The sequence below is a fragment of the Mauremys reevesii genome, linkage group 26, assembly GCF_016161935.1.
Source record: "Mauremys reevesii isolate NIE-2019 linkage group 26, ASM1616193v1, whole genome shotgun sequence".
NCBI lineage: Eukaryota > Metazoa > Chordata > Testudines > Geoemydidae > Mauremys > Mauremys reevesii.
This window is the reverse complement of record NC_052648.1, coordinates 14,059,596-14,082,660: the sequence shown is the minus strand read 5'-3', so window position 1 is coordinate 14,082,660 and position 23,065 is coordinate 14,059,596. Positions and strand designations below refer to the sequence as shown.

The 23,065-nt window shown below is 50.5% G+C and overlaps 1 protein-coding gene and 1 long non-coding RNA gene across 3 annotated transcripts in view; both read right to left on the bottom strand.

Moving 5' to 3' along the window:
- Positions 1-2,704, bottom strand: part of HNRNPM (heterogeneous nuclear ribonucleoprotein M) — a 49,846-nt gene extending 47,142 nt beyond the window's left edge. The window contains exon 1 of the mRNA XM_039515166.1: positions 2,544-2,704. Within this exon, the coding sequence (XP_039371100.1) occupies positions 2,544-2,641 (98 nt within the window). The 5' untranslated portion in view covers positions 2,642-2,704. The remainder of the gene's footprint in view (positions 1-2,543) is intronic.
- A 10,410-nt stretch (positions 2,705-13,114) lies between these two features.
- On the bottom strand, positions 13,115-16,255 carry LOC120391840. Of its 2 annotated transcripts, XR_005591505.1 has the most exons (3): positions 16,182-16,255; positions 15,434-15,689; positions 13,115-14,244 (listed from the first exon to the last, which is right to left on the bottom strand). It is a non-coding gene; the product is annotated as an uncharacterized LOC120391840 (long non-coding RNA). The 2 variants fall into 2 exon arrangements; XR_005591504.1 differs by lacking the exon at positions 15,434-15,689 and having other exon boundaries at positions 16,182-16,233.
- Positions 16,256-23,065: the final 6,810 nt, after the last annotated feature.

The window sequence follows — 23,065 nt, the reverse complement described above, 5'->3', positions numbered from 1 at the left end:
CCCACCTTCCACTCAAAGTGCAAGGCACATGACTTTAACCTTCCTTTGTTTAACAAAAATAGCAATTATGTGTATATGCATATTCAAAGAATTCCAAAACAAGACATCACTGCACACCCTTCTCCCCCTCAAGAGAATGTGAGAACACAAAACATGGCAGATGTTAGTCATGTTGCTTAATGCACCGTTGGTAGGTGCTCAGATAGTATGGTGATGAGTTTGGTATAAGAATCTATAATTTAAACCCCAAAGATAAACACAGAGGCAAAGTTAATACTGCTTAAGAGTAATGACTCTTATTATGATCTAACTCAATAAAGGTAGGATAACAAGGCCTGACTGATTCAAGGCATCAGGAAACCATGGCACAAGCTGCATCTCTAACACAAGAGGAACCAGCATGTCTCTTTTCCTGATGCTGAAACATACAAAATAACTAGGCTAGGCTTGACTGAATATGACATAACTAGTCTTTTTTAGATCAATAGGGGCACATTAGTATGCATTCCTCAGTCTTTCTAGTGGAGGAAACATCAGAGGTTACTAGCAGAGCTTCCACAGTCCCTGATACCAAGACAGCAACACAGAAGAAACACTAGCAGTGGATACCAAGACCTGCACCCTCCTTTACATCAAGATGGGAGCAAGAGAATTTGTCAGCACCATGACTCTTCTGCTTCACCCTCCAGCTAGGGAAGTGTCCAGATGCCAAGAAACTGTTCTGAAGTCCCAAACCTGCTTAGCAGACTCAATAATGAAGAGTAGAGATTTATTAAGATCCCACCTGATCACAGAAATCAAAAACATGGGACCCTAATGACATTACTGCATTGCATGAAACAGGTCTCAATTTAACATCCCTAGCTGCCTCGGCCATGCCACTTAGCCCAAAACAGGCAAAATGGCTATTCAATCAAGTACTCTAGCAGGACCAGAATCAGGAAAAAGTAACAAGCCTAAGAGGACAGTGCCCCAAGCAACGCCCATCCACACTTTTCTTTTTAAATAAAAATGCAGCAAGCTAATCTTGTGGGGAGGGAGAAACAACAATGCCATCCCACCCCAACCGCCCTCACTCAGCCAGACCCCCAGCCTCCCACACCACTGCCATCCTACCCCCCCCCGTGCCCGCACTCAGCCAGACCCCCAGGCTCCCGCACCACTGCCACCCTATCCCCCACCTGCCTGCACTCAGCCAGACCCCCAGGCTCCCGCACCACTGCCATCCTACCCCCACCCGCCCGCACTCAGCCGGACCCCAGGCTCCCGCACCACTGCCATCCTACCCCCCCCCCGTGCCCGCCCTCAGCCAGACCCCAGGCTCCCGCACCACTGCCATCCTACCCCCGTGCCCGCACTCAGCCGGACCCCAGGCTCCCGCACCACTGCCATCCCACCCCAACCGCCCGCACTCAGCCAGACCCCCCGGCTCCCGCACCACTGCCACCCTACCCCCCACCCGCCCGCACTCAGCCGGACCCCCAGGCTCCCGCACCACTGCCATCCTACCCCCCCGTGCCCGCACTCAGCCGGACCCCCAGGCTCCCGCACCACTGCCATCCTACCCGCCCCCGTGCCCGCACTCAGCCGGACCCCCAGGCTCCCGCACCACAGCCAGCCTACCCCGTGCCCGCACTCAGCCGGATCCCCAGGCTCCCGCACCACTGCCATCCTATCCCCACCCCCGTGCCCGCACTCAGCCGGATCCCCAGGCTCCCGCACCACTGCCATCCTACCCCCCCCGTGCCCGCACTCAGCCGGATCCCCAGGCTCCCGCACCACTGCCATCCTATCCCCACCCCCGGGCCCCCACGCAGCCGGGTCCCCAGGCTCCCGCACCACTGCCATCCTACCCCGTGCCTGCACTCAGCCGGACCCCCAGGCTCCCGCACCACTGCCATCCTACCCCCCGGTGCCCGCACTCAGCCGGATCCCCAGGCTCCCGCACCACTGCCATCCTATCCCCACCCCCGTGCCCGCACTCAGCCGGATCCCCAGGCTCCCGCACCACTGCCATCCTACCCCGTGCCCGCACTCAGCCGGATCCCCAGGCTCCCGCACCACTGCCATCCTACCCCCGTGCCCGCACTCAGCCGGACCCCAGGCTCCCGCACCACTGCCATCCTACCCCGTGCCCGCACTCAGCCGGATCCCCAGGCTCCCGCACCACTGCCATCCTATCCCCCCCCCCGTACCCGCACTCAGCCAGACCCCCAGCCTCCCGCACCACGGCCATCCTACCTCCGCCCCCCCCCAGGGCCCGCACCCGATGGCTCCCCAGCCTCCAGCACGGCCCTTGCTCCAGCTCCTAAACCCCCATCCAGCCAGGCCCGACGCCCTCACTCAGCCAGGCCGCTGCTGTCAGCACCGGCTCCTTCCATCCACCGAGCCCTTCGCCTCTGAAGCCCCCCGCCCGCAGCCGGCCCGAGGCCCCGGCCCACACACGCGGGGACGCGGCCTCCTGCTCCCCCGGCCAGGCGGCCACCCACGACGCGCCAGGGCCCGAGCCCCGTGGGGTCGGGGCTCCACCAGCGGCGCCTCACCTCTTAGGCGGCCCGTCCCCGGCGCTGCCCGCCCCGTTAGCCGCCGCCGCCGCCGCCTCCTCCATTTTGCCGCTGCCCTCAGTCCCCACGGCCGCCATTTCCTCCGCGCAGCCCCTTTGTGTAACAGCGTCCGCCCCGCGCTGTGCCCCGGAGCACGCTGGGAAAGGGGCGGGGCTGAGACCCCGGCGGCAGCGCCCCCGTGCGGCCGCGCTGAGGGCACGTGGTGCGGGTGGCTGACGTCACGGGGGGCCGTTCCCGGGCTCTGGGTGGGGTCAGGGCGGCGCTGTGCCTGAGGGGAGGTTCGGGCCGTGCCTGGAGGGCGTTCGGGGCGGGGCGGGTGACACAGCGGTCGCGCGGTGCTTCGGGGGCGGGGCCAAGTCCGGGGGTCGGTCCCGCGCCGGCTGGAACTGCGGGGGTGGGGGGCAGAACAAACAGCTGTTTCCCGCGCACACCCGCCTGCAGGGCTCTGCTCTGACCCTCTCGGCCAGCCCCCCCTCCCCCAGCTGGCGGCTTGCCGGGATGGCTGCAGGGCGCCCCCGAACACACCGCCCTGGCTCTCTCATGTCTGCACCGGTCACCCCTTTCCTACAGCAGGCCTCTGAGTGTGACCCCCCCTCCCGCCCCCTCTAAATTAAAAACACGTTTAAATATATTTAACACCATTATAAATGCTGGAGGCAAAGGGGAGGGTTAAGGTAAAGGTTAACAGCTATGGACCCCCCCCCATGTAATAATAACCTCACACCCTCAGGTTGAAAACCCCTGTTTTAGCTGTTAGCAAGGGAGCCTCCCTGTTGGTGCACACCCTCCCAGAGTAGACCTACTACTTAAACCATGGTATCAGTGATTTCAAAGTTTTATAGTATGAAAAAAAACTCTCAAGGCTAAAGTAATTCTTTTATTAATCTCTGGCAAAAGACTCACTCAAATAGTACACACTTTTTCTCAATTCCTTGAGTTTTGGAACCTATGTCCCCTGCCTAGCGAGTGCTGTTGAGGGTGAGTTGCTCTGTCAGGATATGCCGGGTACAGTTCTGCTGCCCTCCATTTGCACAATGACCCTTTATCACTCCTGTCCCAATAATGGGGTGGGGAGGGGAAGGAATCCAAGATCAGCCATAAATGATAATTGGGGCAAGCAATCCCATCATGCTGAGCACCTAGGCAGGTGAGTGTGTCCATGAAAACAAGATCAGCTCCTGAAGTCTTTTTCCACAGTTCACCACTAGATGTCAGGGAAGAGCTCATTCAGAGTCTGCTTACATGTAAATCACCTAAGTTTAGTGACTTGAGTGCACAGGAACAAAAGACTCTAATCAAGTTTTCATGTGCAAAAGTCAGTTTGTTTTTTCAGAATCAGCCTAACACAATTTCACTAAGACTTAAGCTCTATTTAAAAAAAATTAGGCTTCAAACAAGCCTCAGAAATGTCAACGCATAAGGCTGATTGTATAAATGCCTGAAACTGAGCATTATAAGAGAAGATAAAGGGCTGACCTAGGAGGAAAGGCCTTAAAAGCCAGAAGCTAAGCGACCAAGGGGAGCTAGCAAACAGGGGAGTTTGAAAGAGGGAGTCATAATATAATAATGATGGTTAGGAAGGGCTGCATTGCCAGTGCTAATACTACTCCTGTCTCCTCCACCTGTGCCTGTATCCAGACAGAGAACCTAACCATGGATGCCTCTACCCAGATCCTGGTGTGGATTTGCAGCCTGCATTTCCCACTTACAGAAAGCCAGGCTGGGCAGACCATCCAGTGTGAGAAGTGCCTGCTGGTGGAATCTCTTAGGAAGCAGATGGGAGAGCTACAGGAGGAGGTGGCTAGGCTGAGGAGCATCCGTGCACGTGAGGAATTCATTGACAGTTTTCATATGGAGACTTCCAAGGCTGAGGAGGCTACCCAGCGAGAGAGGACTGCTGTCACGCCCCCCAGGAGGATGATAAGGCTCTGGTACAGGGAGGACACTTGCTGCTGGTTACTTCTGGCAGCAAGCAGTGCTCCACCCCTACTCCCAACCCACCCACCATGGTGATGGAAAACCGTTATGCTGCCCTGGCAATGAGGAATCACCCCCAAAAGGAGGAGGAGGAAAAGCCCTGTACCCCCACAGCTGGGAGGATCACAGACATCACTCCCAGGAGGAAACATATGGTGGTGGCAGTTGGTGACTCTCTTTTGCCCTGACATGACATCCCACGAGGTACACTGCCTGCCAGGGGCCATAGCTGAGACGTTGTGGAGGGTTTGTCAAGGATCATCCGGCCCTCTGACTAGTACCCCCTGCTACTCATCCATGTGGGCACTAATGATACTGTAAGGTATGACCCTCCGCAGATCAGAAGTGACTACAGGGCTCTGAGAGTAAGGGTGAGGGAGTTGGGAGTGCAGGTGGTGTTCTCTTCAGTCCTTCCAGTCAAGGATAGGGGCCTCGGCAGAGACAGATGCATCCTGGAGGTGAATGCCTGGCTGGGAGGATGGTGTCGCCAGGAGGGCTTCGGCTTCCTTGACTACAGGATGCCGTTCCAGGAAGAAGGACTGCTAAACAGAGATGGGGAAAAGCATATTTGGCTACAGACTAGCTAACCTTGTAAGTAGGGCTTTAAAACTAGGTTCAATGGGAGCAGGTGACCAAAGTAAAAAACCAGGGAGAAGGGTTGGAATCTGGGGGGAGCATGGGCTGTTATAGCAGAAATAAGGGAGAAACAAGACAAAACTTTGGGGGGGAAATTAAATCAGTATCTTAGATGTCTATACTAACGTGCGAAGCATGAGGAATAAGCAGGAAGAACTAGAAATACTAGTAAACAAACAACTATGACATAGTTGCCACCACAGACCCTTGGTGGGATAATATGCATGACTTGAATATTGGTATAGAAGGATACAGCTCGCTCAGGAAAGACAGGCAGGGGAAAAAGGGAGGAGGTGTTGCCTTATATATTAAAAATGTACACACTTGGACTGAGGTTGAGGTAGAAATAAGAGAGACTTCTTGAAAGTCTCTGGGTAAGGATAAAAGGGGTAAAAAAAAAAGGGTGATGTCATGGTAGGGGTCTACTGCAGACCACCAAACCAGGAAGAAGAGGTGGATGAGGCTTTTTTTAAACAACTAAAAAAAAATAATCATCCAAAGCACAGGAACTGGGGGGGGGGGGGACTTCAACTACCCAGACATCAGTTGGGAAAATAACACAGCAGGGCACAGATTATCCAACAAGTTTTTGGAATGAATTAGAGACAATTTTTATTTCAGAAGGTGGAGAAAGCTACTAGGGGAGAGGCTGTTCTAGATTTGATTTTGACAAATAGGGAAGAACTGGTTGAGAATTTGAAAGTGGAAGGCAGCTTGGGTGAAAGTGATCATGAAATGATCAGTTCATGATTCTAAGGAATGGTAGGAGGGAGAACAGCACAATAAGGACAATGGATTTCAAGAAGGCAGACTTTAGCAAACTCAGGTAGTTGGTAGGTAAAATCTCATGGGAAGCAAATCTAAGGGGAAAAACAATTGAAGACAGTTGGCAATTTTTCAAAGAAACATTAAGGGCACAAGAGCAAACTATCCCACTGTGTAGGAAAGATAGGCAGTATGGCAAGAGACCACCCTGGCTTAACCAGGAGATCTTCAACGATCTAAAACTCAAAAAACAGTCCTACAAAAAAATGGAAACTCGGAATACAAGTATGTAGGGACAAAATTAGAAAAGCCAAGGCACAAAATGGAAGGAAACAAGAAAACATTCTACAAATACATTAGAAGCAAGAGGAAGACGAAGGACAGAGTAGGCCCGTTACTCAATGAGGCAGGAAAGATAACAGAAAATGTGGAAATGGCAGAGGTGCTTAATGCCTTCTTTGTTTCGGTTTACACCAAGAAGGTTGGTGGCGACTGGATGTCTAACATAATAATGAAAATGAGGTAGGATCAGAGTTTAAAATAGGGAAAGAACAAGTCAAAAATTACTTAGACAAGTTAGATGTCTTCAAATCACCAGGGCCTGATTAAATGCATCCTAGAATACCTAAGGAGCTGACTGATAGCTGAGCCATTAGCGATTATCTTTGAAAAGTCATGGAAGACATTCCAGAAGACTGGAAAAGGGCAAATATAGTGCTCATTTATAAAAAGGGAAATAAGGACAACCCGGGGAATTAGCTTAACTTCTGTACCCAGAAAAATAATGGAGCAAATAATTAAGCAATCAATTTGCAAACACCTAGAAGATAATAAGATAACAACAGTCAGCATGGATTTGTCAAGAACAAATCGTGTCAAACCAACCTGATAGCTTTCTTAGATAGGGTACAAGCATTGTGGAAAGAGGGGGGCGGGGAAGCGGTAGATGTGGTATATCTTCACTTTAGTAAGGCTTTTGATACTGTCTCGCATGACCATCTCATAAACAAACTAGGGAAATACAACCTAGATGAAGCTACTATAAGGTGGGTGCATAACTGTTTGGAAAATCATTCCCAGAGAGTAATCATCAGTGGTTCACAGTCAAGCTGGAAGGGCATAATGAGTTGCATCCTGCAGGGATCGGTTCTGGCTCCAGTTCTGTTCAATATCATCATCAATGATTTAGATAATGGCATAGAGAGTTGTAGGGATATTAAAGAAGGTTTATATTAGACATGGTTTATATGAAAAATGATTTATTGTTAGAAATGATTTATTGTTAATTGATACTTTATAACTGAAGGTTTATATTAGAAGTAAATGTGACTCCCAAGATTTAGCCTCTAACCTGCAAGCCACCAGCTGTGTCTGTGTGAAGCCTGCTCAAAGAAATACTTTGTATAAAACTTGTTAAACATGAATTAACACTAAGTAAGCCAAAACAGTAGCTGTTATAGTATATAGATAAAGACCCCCACCCTCTGTAAGTTTTCATCTCACTTTATTTTTGAATGTTAAAAGACAGGGAGTCTCACATAAATTGGTAACACCCCAAAAGGTAAAGAGACAGTGAAATAGATGTGATTAAGATAGAGAATGTATGTGAATGAGTGCCTAGTTTAAATAATGAATGAATGGTTAGGGAGTTACCAGCCTGAAGAATTCAGTGTCTGCTGAAGAAGGTGTCAAGTGGGATCAACCAGATGACCCCCGGAGGGCAAACTGGAATCCACCCCACCACCTCAAAGGAAGGAAAAACAAAACATCTGACAACATGGAGCCAGCCACCTGCTGATTGATTTAGCAACAGCAGAATGAAGCAACTCTCATGGACTGACATAGGAATAAATTCCTATAAAACTGGACTCTGAAGACTAAGGACTTTGAGTCTATGGTTCTGCTGCCAGCCTCCAGGAGCATCAGGTGCATCTGACACAGACTCGGCTCCATCCTCATGACCAAGATACCTGGCCAGTAACTTGGCATGAGCAATGTCTAGGCTGGTAACTATAACACCTATACAGAACATGAATGAATATATATAATGTGTGTGTATAAGAAATAAGTAGTGATAGAAATAAGTAGTAAAACAACGTTGTTTGCTTTTATCTTTTGCTTTACTATTATATTTACAATAAATGTGGCATCTTTGCCTTATCCCTCTTAATAAGATCCTGCTGGTTTTTATTATACTGGTATAACATTTTGGTGGAGAATAGCGAAAGGGGGATTATTGGTATTTTTGCCTCAGTTATTGTAAACCAATCTGTGCGCACACAACCGGCTCTACAGAGCACGGTTCTATTCTTGGTTAACCAAACCTGCTGGCCTCCGGATAGGTAGCAGGAAAATAAAGAAGCTCATAAAATTGTTAACAAACCTGCTGGCCTCCAGATAGGTAGCAGGAAAATAAAGAGCTCATAGAAACTTTAAGCTACAATTAATCATATCCAAAGTGTTCACTGAAAAATCAGGGGTAACAAGAGCCTATAGGGCAAGGTAAAGCTGCTCGCTGAATGAGATCAGGGGTAGCAGGATATGATAATTTAGGCTGTGTCACTCGCTGCAAGGGTTCAGGAGTGACAAAGGAAACTATACACTCGCTGCAAGGGTTCAGGGGTGACGAATAAAACCATACACATGTTAAAAATGTTTAAGAAAAGACAAGGGAGAACAGTCTCGGAGGGAGGAATGCAGTTTGAAGGAGCTCCAACCTCACCTTTTGTAAAAGAAATAACACCCTCTAAACAAATCCTTCAGAAATATGGGCACAGTCCTTGGACTGAACAAGCCCTCGCAGATGCTTGGTCTATATTGTATCTAGAGGATAGATTGGCCCAATATATCCTCATATGTAAACCCCCAAATGCAGCAAAAAGAGATGCTGCAGGGATCTGGCTGCTGTGGGAGGCTTGTAATGACAGCTACCTCCGCCTAGCAGCCTGTAAAGAGGAGAAAATATCTCTAAAAGAAAAACTATCCCAACTGGAAAAAGGGGTAGAAAATTGGAAAGTAATGGCACATTGGGAAAAAGAGGCTTGGGACCCCCGGGAAACGTGGGAAGAAAATATGTGAAACAACTGTTGTAAGCTGCTCTTTTAGGAATTAGGGGTTATAGTGCTTAATATTTATCAATTTGGTTTTGTTGTGGTTGGTTGTTGTTCACAACTGTTGGGAAAATGTTTAAGAAAACACTGTCTAAAGAGATCCTTAAAAACAAACAAACTGGCTAGGTACTTATTAATATAAAAACCCTCAACTCCAATGAAAAGGAAGCAGCTGCAGTTTGGCTTCTATGGGAAACCTGTAATAAGGTATTCCTTCAATTGGCTAAATGTAAAAATAAAAAACTGCACCAAGATTTACAAGCCTCTGCTGCAAAAGCAGCGAAATGAAAATGTATGTAGTACTCAAACCCAGTTAAGTGCCCTTAAGGTTGGGAACAGAGAGTTAAAACAGCACTCTCACATCTTACAGCAAGAGTAACATCAGAAGAAGGAACATTTGAGACCCCAGAAGGGGCAAATTTTTGGGACCCCTCTGGAGAGTGGAATATTTGGGTAGATTCCTCCTCCCAGGACCAGAATGCCATTGCGACAGTAACAACAGTGCCTGCTTCTGCCTCAGACCTCCAGGCCATGGCAAAGTGGCTGGGAATTTTAAAATGAAAAATGTTTTGCACCACTTAATTAGCATTTGTGCAGCCCCAAGTACCAAACACACTGTGGCAGAGACTAAGCAGGGTCTGTCATGTGGAAGCACTGTGCTAATTTATTTCTAAGCTTTTATCTTTCAGGCTCTAAAACCAGAACATTGGGAGAGCTGGTACCAGCTGAAGAGTTATAAAATACCATTGTTATAGTGTCGCGACAAAGTCTGTGTTGCATGTTCTGTGTCTGTCTCTAGTGGTGTCCTGTGCTAGCATTGGGTCCAGAAAAAAAAATACTACACTAGACAGAGCAAATGTCTTTTCCTCTCTCTACTTCCCCCATGTCCATCCAACTTATCAATCACCACTTGTGTCCAAAAGACTTTGGTCCCCAGTGCATCAGGTTTATTTTTTGTTAGGTTTTATTAATACATTTGTATTGTTAGTTACATTTGCTTGTATTGTTAATTCCACACTTTTCTCTATGCACCTGGTTCTACTTCCCCAAGTCCTAAAGGGTAGTTCTTGGGCCCCCATAACCTGTAAGACCTTGGCCCATAATTGCAGGGCCCCATCTTTCAGGTCCCCAAAAACCTCTTAAGTTCAACTGTTAAAAATAGGAAATTCTGCAACATTTTAGCAAATAAATGTTAGTTTAAGTCCAAATCAGCTTAACCTTGCATGACAGCTGTGGTCCTCCAACAAAATCTTATTTGTTGTGTGTGCTTAAGGAGGTCCTGACCTCAGTAACTTTTATTGTTTGATGGCCATTGCAGCATCAAACTTGGGCCTCATCTTATGTGTCAATGTACCCAATTATTGTAATGGTTATGGTTTTATTGTATTCCCAATTATTATAACTATAATTGCTTGGATTTGTGTTTAGGTTCTATCTGGTGTTTAGTCAATTGTAATGGTTTTAGTTATATTCACCTGGTTATAATTGTTTGGTTGTTTGCAACAAATCACCTGTGCCCTGCGACGACAACAACTACTGTAATGATCATAGATCAAGGGGCAGAGTGCTAGCAGCCCCCCAGTAGATGAATGTAAATGCAATGTCAGTACTGTTTTTACTAAAAATCACACTTACTATTTACTGCGGCCAAAAAAGTCTCAGCTAACACTAACAGCTGAGCTGGCTGACTTCTCGATTGACCTTGGAATTAAATGGCAAAACCTTACTGATAGCCTAATTAAAAGCAAAGAAGTGACCAAATTTTTAAAAGACAGATGACCAAGTAGGAAATCGGACTATTAATGTCATACATGCCAACGGGGACATGTTAAGAATTGCCACTGCAGAGAAACAAATAACTTATCATTGGTATGATATATTCTCTGGATGGTCCCCAACCACCACTGGCATCCTATCAGTAATGCTACATCCCTTAATAGTTGTCTTGGTATTGAATTGTATTTGTATTATTGGAATGTTTAGCATGTACTTTTGGATAAGAAGGATATACAATAGATTGAAATCACAAACCCATGTTGCCTCACAGTACCTTCTTTTAAACAGGTTACATAGAAAGTGACACTAATGAGCATATGTATATCGTAGTGTCAAAAGGGGGATTATGTAGGGATATTAAACAAGGTTTATATTAGACATGGTTTATATGAAAAATGATTTATTGTTAGAAATGATTTATTGTTAATTGATACTTTATAACTGAAGGTTTATATTAGAAGTAAATGTGATTCCCAAGATTTAGCCTCTAACCTGCAAGCCACCAGCTGTGTCTGTGTGAAGCCTGCTCAAAGAAATACTTTGTATAAAACTTCTTAAACATGAATTAACTCTAAGTAAGCCAAAACAGTAGCTGTTATAGTATATAGATAGAGACCCCCACCCTCTGTAAGTTTTCATCTCACTTTATTTTTGAATGTTAAAAGACAGGGAGTCTCACATAAATTGGTAACACCCCAAAAGGTAAAGAGACAGTGAAATAGATGTGATTAAGATAGAGAATGTATGTGAATGAGTGAGTGCCTAGAATAATGAATGAATGGTTAGGGAGTTACCAGCCTGAAGAATTCAGTGTCTGCTGAAGAAGGTGTCAAGTGGGATCAACCAGATGACCCCCCCGCCCCCGGAGGGCAAACTGGAATCCACCCCACCACCTCAAAGGAAGGAAAAACAAAACATCTGACAACATGGAGCCAGCCACCTGCTGATTGATTTAGCAACAGCAGAATGAAGCAACTCTCATGGACTGACATAGGAATAAATTCCTACAAAACTGGACTCTGAAGACTAAGGACTTTGAGTCTATGGTTCTGCTGCCAGCCTCCAGGAGCATCAGGTGCATCTGACACAGACTCGGCTCCATCCTCATGACCAAGATACCTGGCATGAGCAACGTCTAGGCTGTTAACTATAACACCTATACAGAACCTGAATGAATGATATATATATATATATATATATATATATATATATATATTCATACATTCACGTGTGTGTGTGTGTGTGTGTGTGTGTGTATAAGAAATAAGTAGTGATAGAAATAAGTAGTAAAACAATGTTTGCTTTTATCTTTTGCTTTACTATTATATTTACAATAAATGTGGCATCTTTGCCTTATCCCTCTTAATAAGATCCTGCTGGTTTTTATTATATTGGTATAGCAGAGTATGCTTATAAAGTTTGAGGACAATACCAGTACTGCGGAAAGGGATCCAGGGGTCATAGTGGATCACAAGCTAAAGATGAGTCAACAGTGTAACACTGTTGCAAAAAAAAAAACCAAAAAAAACCACACCCCCATTCTGGGATGTAGTAGCAGGAATATTGTAAGTAAGACACGAGAAGAAATTCTTCCGCTTTACTCCGAGCTGATTAGGCCTCCACTGGAGTATTGGAGTTCTGGGTGCCACATTTCAGGAAAGATGTGGACTAATTGGAAAAAGTCCAGAGACGAGCAACAAAAAATGATTAAAGGCTTAGCAAACATGACCTATGAGGGAAGACTGAAAAAATTGGGTTTGTTTAGTCTGGAGAAGAGAAGACTGAGGGGGGAAACATGATAACGTTTTCAAGTACATAAAAGGTTGTTACAAGGATGACAGAGAAAAATTGTTCTTAACCTCTGAGGATAGGACAAGAAGCAATGGGCTTAAATTGCAGCAAAGGCGGTTTAGGTTGGACATTAGGAAAAACTTCCTAACTGTCAGGGTAGTTAAGCCCTGGGATAAATTGCCTAGGGAGGTTGTGGAATCTCCATCATTGGGGATTTTTAAGAACAGGTTTGACAAACACCTGTCAGGGATGGTCTAGATAATACTTAGTCCTGCTCTGAGTGCAGGGGACTTCCAGTTCTAGGATTCTATGATAAAAGCCTTCTACTGAAACCGGTTACTCCATGAGCTCACGACAACTGTGCTGTGGATCTAAAGATCCCAGCCTGTTGGTGACACCCGGGGAGGGGTCAGTGTGGTTCCACAGGATGGAATTTTTGTATTTGTCAAATTCTATGTTTTTTAAAAGAATTAGGAAATCACATTTAAAAAAACTTAAAGGAATGTTAAGGTTGCAAAGTCAGGAACTCAAAAATAATGAAGTGCCAGATTAAGGATGCCTGTTCAACCTTAATTCGGCCCCCTTGTGTGTATGCATTATGATACTTCCACTGGACCCTGCCTGCCTTGAACAGGCATGCAGCAGCAGGATATGTCTCCATGGGCTGCTGGATTTCAGGTTCTTGTCTGGTTCTCCTGTTCTCCCCCATACACACAATGTTGTCCTTATCGGAGAATGCCAGGTCAGTGTCCCAACTAGGGTTGCCAGGCGTCTGGTTTTCAACTGGAACACCTGGTCGAAGGGACCCTGGTGGCTCTGGTCGGCACTGCTGACTTGGCTGTTAAAAGTCCAGTCAGTGGCGCTGCAGGGGCCCAGGGCTAAGGCAGGCTCCCTGGCTCTGTGCGGCTCCTGGAAGTGGCCGCCAGGTCCCTGTGGCCCCTAGGCACATGGACAGCCAGGGAGGCTCTGCGAGTTGCCTGCACCCCAAGTGACGGCTCTCTGACCTCAGGGATGCTTCTGGGTTCCTCTCCTTCCCATGTTGTCTCTTGAATCCCTTTCTATTACTTTATAGCTGTTTTCTCTCATTCCTTCACTCTGCCCTCTTGGCCCCTGTGGCCAAGAGACTGCACAGAGGGGCTCAGTTCCCAATGGGAGCACTGGTCAGTCCTCCAGAAAGGTGCGAGGTGGCATTGCGCACTCAGGCCCAGTGCTGCTCTCAGCATTGACCTCACCGTGCTGACAGCATGGAGTCACAGCGCAGAGCTGAGATAATCTCGGTCCTCTCTCTCACATGTAGCCAGGAGTACATAGTGTGTCTAGCAATCGCACTAGTGGTCACTGGGTCTGCCTCTCCTGCCTAGTCTGAGCAGGTGTCCTATGGCCAGGGACTGAGAATCCTGTTAGTACTGGAAATAGCTAGTGATAAAAATCCACATTTTCCCCTGCACCAGCTGTCCAATTTGCCAGGTACATCATATCATCCCCATTCTGGATCAAAGGATCTATCCCTGCTGCTGGCTTCACATGCTCTTGCAGGGGTAGACTGGCTGGACCCGATTCCTCTTGCAGTGACACTGGTGTCAATCACTTTGTTGAAGTCCTTGAGATTACACTGGTGTAAAAATCTGTGGGAGGGAAGAATCAGGCTCATAATGTTTATATTTAAAAAACAAATCTAGGGTTTTGTGGTAACAAGATTGTTACAAAATCAGACCCCTCTGTAACAGAAGGGCACCTGTCTCCATTTGTACGTAGTCTGGCCGAAGGAAAAAAAAAAATAATCACATCTCCCCCAGAGGCTGCTGAGAGGAGCTTGGAGAGCCTGAATCTTTGGAAAGGGCAAGAGGCAGAACGATATCTATTGTCCTTAATGACATGCAGAGGCTGAATTTCTACATCATCCTGTGGAGGGGCAGATGACCCATCCCACACCAGCTGATCAGAAGGGGTTAAAGGACTCCTGTGGTCAGCTTCAGCCCCCGTCCATCGCACCTGTGAGGCATGTCAGGCCTGGGGGCTGGTTCTTGTGGGTGACACCCAGTGCAGTTTGGGGTGCTGCTGGGAAGCAAGCTGAGCTAGGGCCCTGTGATACTAATGGAAGGGTGGCTTGAGGATGGCACCTGCCCGAGCCCCTGAGGAAGAAGCTGGGCCGCAGAACTAAATCCCAGCCCAGCCTTTAGTAATGCCGCAGAGTGGGTGCTGAGATGGCCTGCAGCTTCCCCCACCCTGGCACGAGGAAGGGGCCTGACCTCCTGAGGGCTGTGGAAGTATTTTCCTCTTGTTAGGATTCTCCATAGCACTGGCATGGGGTGGATCACTCACAGATGCAGCTGGAGCGCTGTACCCCATGTCCCAGAATGGGACCCTAGGGCTGCTGCTGCCTAGAGAATGACATTTGAGGGAAATGAGGCACCTGTCCTCACCACAAGGGGGCCATCTTGAGACATAACCATCAACACCCCCCACATGTAGGAATGAAGCAGGAGAACATGTCTAAGGAAATGAATGTGGCAGGATCCTATGGAAAAATAGTATGTGATCATGTAATTAAAGGCTGTATCATAACGCACACCCACAATGGGGCCAAATGAAAACACAGGCACCTTAATTCTGGCATTTCCTAACTTTTGAGGGCTCAGTAAGGAGTTAGACACAATTCTGCCTGTTTCATTTTTTGAGTAAACTTAATTTGTTTCAAGAGCTCCCAAGCTAAATCAGTCATTCAGTATCCACCTGTTCATTCTTTCATTATCTTTAGAAATAATTTTCTAGAGAGCCATTTGCAATAGCAGTTAATGATTAGGTAACACACACCAACTCATCTGGCAGTATCTCTGCACTTTGTCAGACAAGGCCATTTTCAATGGGGACCGGTCACTTAGGCTGTCCTATGACATGCCTAGAAAGTATAAAAAAAGCATTTATTTAAAAAAGTGTCAGTGCATGCACATGATCATTCATCCGTTCATAATGTAGAGGCTTGAATGAGGCAGTTTGATCTTGCTCTCTGTGCAAAGGGCTGGGAGTTTGCTTCCAAAGATGACTTAAGAACTGTAACTACTCATTATTCCTAGGAATGGTGAAACAAAACACAAGTTAATTCCGTGAGACATTTGTAGTAGCTCAGAGTAATTAAATAGTAAATAACTAAATTACTTAAGTATATTTTTGCTTAGTGTGACAAAGCTCTGTCCTTGTCTCTGTGGGTCCTGTGTTTCCTGATGGATTTTGTTAGCCTCAGAGGCTCACTGTGACCCTCCCCTGAACCCTTCTCTCTCTAGGGTCAGTCTACTGAGCCATTTTCATCATAAGCCAGGGAGGGAGGTGAGGAGAAGCTATCCTCCCTTGCACAGTCTCTGTTGTCTCCCAGTCTCAGTGATTAATCAGGGGGCAAAGGGTGGGGGGGGGGAAGCCCAGGCCCACCCTCTACTCCAGGCTCCAGCCCAGGGACCCTAATAGTATCAGCTGTGGTAGCTGACCTTTTAGGACCAGGACACATACAATTCCCTTGGCTACTTCCCCACAGCAGCCCCCACTTCCTCAAGCTCCACTTCACCCTTACCTCAGGGCCTCCTTCCTTGTACCTGATATGGTGTCTCCGTCTCCTTCTCCCCAGCACAACTTCTCACAGCTCCTGACACGCACACACCTACTTGACTAACTGGGAGGCTTTTAACTAGTTTCAGCCAGTCCCGATTGGCTTCAGGTGTCCCAATCAACCTAGCAATCTCCACTGCCTTCTGGAAAGATCTTAATTGGCCCCAGGTGTCTTAATTGACCTGGAGCAGCTGCCATTTACTTATCCTGGTACCATGGATTTGTTTAACCTGGGGCTAATATATCTATCTCCCACTACTTTTCTGTAGCCGTCTGGCCTTGCCTCCCCCTCACATTAGTAATTGAATTATTTTAAAATTACTAAGTAATTCCATTTCTTTTGAGAATGACAGTATTAACAGTACTACAGAATGGACAAATCGTTAGCTAAGTAAGAGCTAATAATTGTTATTCATTATAATGGCAACACAACTCACTGTATACTACAGACGAGTAAAAACTACATTAGAAGAATGCTAAGGTTGCGAAGTTAAACAATCAAAGCTACCCGGTTGCAGAACGGCTTTTTGCCTGTGGAACCAGAGGGTCTGAACTGGCCGAAGTGCTCAGAAAACCACCTTCCAATAGCTGTGCAGCCTCCTGTCTTGGTTTTATAGCAAGGCTCCTGATCTTTGGTGATTTTCCTAAAGCCCCAGTTTCTGGAGCCACACGATTACCCAAGATGCTCCAGCTTCCGCAGAACCCCAAAGACTCAAAAACCTGAAGATCCCCAAATGATTAATTTTTAAAATCTCATGATTTTGGGTGCCCTGACTCAGGATTTCTGAGCCCTGGGGGGGTTGGCGAGGCTGTGATAGATCAGGCACCCCCAGAGCAGGTATATGGGCTCAGCCCGCGAGTAAACCACTGAGCCAAATTCAGTCCTGGTGCAAATGGTGCCCCCCTCCACCTCATTCCCCAGCTAAAATTCCCAAGTAATGAAAAGCAGCCCAAAGCGTTGCCTTGGGCTGGGTCGTGCCTCTCCCAGCGGGAACAGCAGAGCCCTGGGCATCAGCACACTGTCCCTAGCAGGCCCTGGTTTAACGGAGATGGGGCTGGAGGCAGGTAGGGTGACCAGACAGCAAGTGTGAAAAATCGGGACGGGGTGTGTGTGTGTGGGGGGCGTAATTGGAGCCTATATAAGGAAAAGCCCCCAATATCATCACTGTCCCTATAAAATCGGGACATCTGGTCACCCTAGAGGCAGGACATACCCTTGTCTCTGGAATGTGCTTCCTGCTCCGAATCTCCAAAGCCTGGTGGGCGGAGGAATGAAAAACAAAATAGAAATAGGGGGGAATAAAACTTGTAAGTGATTCAGCTCCGTCAAGCTGTGTTCGTCCCAAGCAGGGGGACACCCACCCCCGCTCCTGTCATAAATCAGGGCCTGACCCTGCAGAGACGTAGGGACTCCTCATGTGAGTAAAGCAATGTGCATGAGCCTTGTAGGATTGGGCCCTTGGGCTCTAAGGCCAGGAACTGTGGGCTGGGTTCAAATGCAGAGACTTGAATCCAGCTCCCAGGTGAGTGCCCCTAGCCACTGGGCGACAGAGCCAGAGCCCAGCAACTGTTTCATTCTTCATGCCAAGAGGGACACCTACAACAGGAGAGACCGAACGAGAGCCAGCCCAGAACCACCACCAGGCTGGTTCAATCAACTCTGCTTGATTTGGAGCAGGGATTGGCGCCTGGGTCCCCCCACGCCCCAGGTGTGGGCAATGGGCCTGGGGCTCTCGCTCACTCTCTGTGTGAGATGGGGCTGACTTGGAGAGGGTGCTTCGTCTCTCAGCTCCTCAGGCTGTGCTCAGTAGGAGTGAGGTGTCTAGGTCCCTTGGGGGATCTGGGCCCTAAGCCTTCCCCTGTCCTCGGCATTGCCCACTAGCTGGCTCAGGCAGCTCCCAGCGCAGTGTGCTGGCTACTGAGAATCCCTTTCCAAGGCGCTGACTCTCCCAGGCATCATACAGGGAGCCTGGGTGCCCGTCTGGGGCTGGGAATCACACTGGGCGGCAGTAGGAGGGAGGTGACTTCTAACAGCATCTAAGTCCCATTGTGAATCTAGCCCCTGTCTTGCCATGCGTTCATACAGCACCTAGCGCAGTGACTGGGCCTGTGGGTCCCAGGCTCGTAGGGATGTCTTCCCCCAGGCTTCTCCTGGGAGAGGGATGAGCTGGGGGGAGCAGAGGGAGGGCTCTGGGTGGGCTCTGACTGGGGGGCCTCAATCCCCAGTGCAATGCTGGGATAGTCAGGCCCATTGATACCTGGTGACTGTCCCGTGCTGAGCTCCTCCTCCCCTTCCCCCTGCCAAACGCCCTGCTGTCCTGACTCAGGCAGGAAGGAGACAGGGTTTCCTCTGGCTTGTTATCTGCTGGAGTCAGGTGCCAGCCCTGCCCCGCTTCCTCCCTTGGCGCCTGGAGCAGCGGCTCAGCAGCCAGCGCCTGCTGTCTGTGCTCAGGAGTCACAGGTATCCGCATGGAGCAGATCCCGTCCTGCAGCTCTGGCTCAGGCTGACAGGACAGCAAGTCTTGCTGATGGGAGCGGTGCATTCCCCAGGGCATGGGAACTGGTAACAGGGGGTTCCAGTTGCTATCCTCCCCGGGGAGTATAACTAGAATCCTGGAATCCTGGGGCCTCCAGGCAGGGACCTTTGACCCCGGGGCAGAAGCCATCTGGGTGTGTGGCCATGTGCTGATGGGGGGATGTGATGGTACATGCCTAGCCCCACCACCCTGGGGACCCACAATACAGGGAAGCCAGTGAATGGGTGGCACACAGGGATGGGCTCAGGGCACTGTGTGAGCACTGGCAGAGGGTCAGAGCTGGGGTCTGCATGGGGGAAGCTCCCCTCCCCAACCTGCTTTACCCAGGATTAGCAGTAACTCTGCTGGCAGAGGCGCAGGCATGGGCCGTTCTCACCCTGGATAGGCAAAACCATGGAGCAAACAGCTTCATTGGGTGTTGAGGTCAGGCAGGGGGAGGACGTCTCTGGTTTTGCTTTTTAGATCTTACTTCCAAAGCAGGACGAGTGGAGAAGCGCCCAGCCACGTCTCACCCCACCCCTGAGAATGGGAATTCCCCGCCGGCCAGGGAGCAGCAGACAATGAGCACACGGGGAACCACCCAAACGCAAAGGAGAGCGATCGCGAGGCAGAGGCTGGCCAAAGGAAAAGGCCTTCCTGAGCTACGGCAGGCCTGCCAGGGGGCGGGGAGATGGGAAAGGTGCACTGGGTAAGATGTAATGAGCACGGGCGGGGGCTGGGTAAGCCTTGCTGTTGGCCCCAGCACTGGCAGTCTCGTGCCTAGCACCGCAGTAAGATGGACACGTGACGTGTGTGTATGGTGGGGGGGGGGTGTACACGGGTGTGTGTGTTTAACAGGAGTCAACATACAGAGGCATGTTGGATCCCAGGCTCATAAAGTGCCCCCTGCATGGCTGGGTCCGGGCCCAAGGTGCTGACTCCGACAGGGGCGCAGGGTCTGGCCACCAGTGGCAGGAGGGTGGCATGCGCCATGCACCTGCTGCGGAGCTGGGCAAGAGGGGCCTCGGTGGCCCCTCAGGGGTGGCGAGTGAACGAGACGGCCCAGGGCCCCAGGGGGATGCTGGCACCTTCCTGGTCCCGGCGGTGCTCAGCTGGGCAACGCGCTGGGGGCCCTGGCTCTGAGGAAAGGCTGAAAGCTCTGACAGAGGGAGCTGCGGGACTGCAGGGGGAGGATGGATCTGAACTCAGCAGGGCAGGACAATACGTGGATGCCCTGGCGAGGTTTAGAAAGGCAAAGGAGCCTGGATGGGCACTGCCCTGCAGAAGCCAAGCCCCAGGCGCAGGAATGCGGGGACAGTGGCATGGGCACCAGCTGGGATTCAGAGGCAAACGCTAGTGAGGCCTGTGCACGAGTGAGGGGCAGATGCTCTCCACAGCCAGGCTCCATGGGGCCATTGGCCCTGGCGCATGGGGCAGCGCTGGCAGAGAGGCCCCAGCCTGTGTCCCTGATATGTGGGGCAGCCCTGGGAGAGGGGCCCTGGCTAGTGGTGAGCTGGAGCCGGTTCCCACCGGTTCGCAGGAACCGGTTGTTAAATTTAGAAGCCCTTTTAGAACCGGTTGTCCCACGAGGGACAACCGGTTTGAAAAGGGTTTTAAATTTAACAAAAGCCCCAGCAGCTCCCTGCCCTTCCCCCGGCCCCAGCTCACCTCACTCCGCCTCTGCCTCCTCCCCTGAACGCTCCCCCAGCTCCTCCCCCCCCTCCCCGGCTTCCCGCCAATCAGCTGTTCGCGCGGGAAGCCTGGGAGGGCTGAGAAGGAAGCAGCAGCTTCCCACAGGTGAGCTGGGGCAGGGGGGTGGGGGCGCGAGGACGGCTCCGGACGCCGCATGGCTCCGGCCTGGCCCCCGACCCCGTCACTGGGTGGCGCGGCTCCAGCCCGGGCCTGACCCCGACCCCAGCCGGCGCGTGTCCGGCCCGGCCCCGACCTCGGCTGGCCGGGCGACGTGGCTCCGGCTCCGCCCTGACCTCAGCCAGCCGGGCAGCGCAGCTCTGGCCTGGCCCCGGTCCTGGCCAGCTGGGCACCCTGACTCCGGCCCCGGCTGAGCGCCCCGCCGCCGCCCGAGCGGCTCCGGTCCCAACCCCGGCCCCGGCCCTGGCTGAGCGGCTCCGGCCTGTGGCCCCAGCCCGGCCACCACCTCCAGGCAGCACGGTAAGGGGGCAGGGAGCAGGGAGGGGGTGTTGGATAGAGGGCAGGGGAGTTGAGGGGTGGATTAGGGTCGGGACTGGGGGTGGTCAGAGGGCAGGGAACAGGGGGATTGAATGGGGGCAAGGGTCCCGGGGGGACAGTCAGGAAGGAGCAGGGGTTGGATGGGGCGGTGGGGGGCAGTCAGGGGTAAGGATTCCAGGGGCAGTCAGGGGACAAAGAGAAGGGGTGGTTGGATGGGGCAGGGGTCCCGGGTGGGCCATCAGGAATGAGAGGAGGGGTTGGATGGGGCGGCAGGGGGCAGGGAAGGCAGGTGGATGGGGCAGCGGTCCCGGAGATGGGGGCTGTCAAGGACCGTGGGGGGTTGGATGGGGCAGGAGTCCCGGGGGGTTGGGGGGGCATGACCCCCTCGTGGGGTGAGGAGGAGGGAACTGGTTGTTAATATTTTGGCAGCTCATCACTGGCCCTGGCCCGTGTCCCTGGCATGTCAGCTCGGGGGGAGGGCCCGGCCCATATCCCAGGCACATGGAGCAGCGCTGGGGGCGGGGCCCTGGGATGGGGAGGCTGCCCCTCACTGGCAGAAAAGGCATTAAAAGCAGCCCTAGGGAGGCCACACCCCAGAGGCAGCCAATCAGAGAAGGGCTGAAGGGAGCAGCCAATCAGGGTCAAGCAGGCCCATATAAAAAGTCAGGCTCACTGGCCTGTAATTGCTGGGATCACCTCTGGAGCCCTTTTTAAAAACTGGCATCACATGAGCTATGCTCCTGCCGTCTGCTACAGACGCTGATTTAAAGGATAGGTTACAAACCACAGTCTCTCAGTCCCAGTATGTAGCCCCTTCCTGTGGAGTCCCAGCGCACAGGCCCTTTCTCTTCCTGATACTCTTACGCTCAACCGGCAGCCCACATCTTCTACTGATTCTCCACAATCCACCTTTAAAAAGTGACAGAAAGTCCCGAGGCACCTTATAGACTAACAGATGTCTTGGAGCATGAGCTTTCGTGGGTGAATCCCCACTTCGTCATCCAGACTAACACGGCTCCCCCTCTGATACAATCCACCTTTAGCTTCTCTGCCCCTCACATGCCTCAATCCCAACACACAGCCCCTGTGTTCTTATAAAGTTACACACCAGCCCTGACAACTTGACCTCTGCCCTCTTTGAGCAGCGTCCCAGCCAGCCTCTGCCAGACATCACAGCACTTTATCTGCCCAAATGATATGCAGCACTGCAGGGATCTTCCACAATCCCCACCTGCCAGGGCTGCTGGGCTCCGTCCCCAGCAGAACTGGCTGGATTGGAATCATGGCCCTCTGCACAGCAGGTCTGTCGGTGCTGTCAGAGCTCTGGGATGCTGGCAGAGACTCCTCTTGTTAGGTACAGAATAAGTCAGAAACATTCAGTCAGGAACATTTCTACCAGGGCAATTCTCCATTGAGATCCCCAGGGATGGGAGGGTTCTCTGTCATTCAGACTCTTTAAATCAAGACTGGACATTTCTCAAAAGATCTGCTGTAGCTCAGCCACAAGATATGGGATTGGTAAGAACATAAGAAAGGCCGTACCGGGTCAGACCAAAGGTCCACCTAGCCCAGTATCTGTCTACCGACAGTGGCCAATGCCAGGTGCCCCTGAGGGAGTGAACCTAACAGGCAATGATCAAGTGATCTCTCTCCTGCCATCCATCTCCATCCTCTGACGAACAGAGGCTAGGGACACCATTCTTACCCAAGAATGGTACAGGACTCCCTGGGTGAAACTCCATGGCAGCTGGTCAGAGTGGATGGTCATAAGAGTCCTTCTGGCTCTTTGACTCATTGATCTAGGGAAAGGTGCAACATTTCTCCCTGACGCTGCCTCACCCAAGTTTTACTGGATAAAGTCATCCACAGCTGCCAGTTCTGCATGAACGAGCCACTGTCTGAGCAGCAGCCAGGGAGGGACCCTTTTCCGAGATGCACCAGCTCCCTACAGCACTTGACTCTGGCTGACCGGCAAAGGGTGGCAGCCGAGCCATGTCGTGTACACTGTGTTCACACTGTAGCCACAGGGTGAACTGAAACAGAACCCTGGTAATGGGACAAACTTGGGGGCGGGTGGAGCCATGTTTCATGCACAAGATTGAAGTGGGGGGTGGGGAGCGGCTTTAGACCAGAAGACTAAAGACCA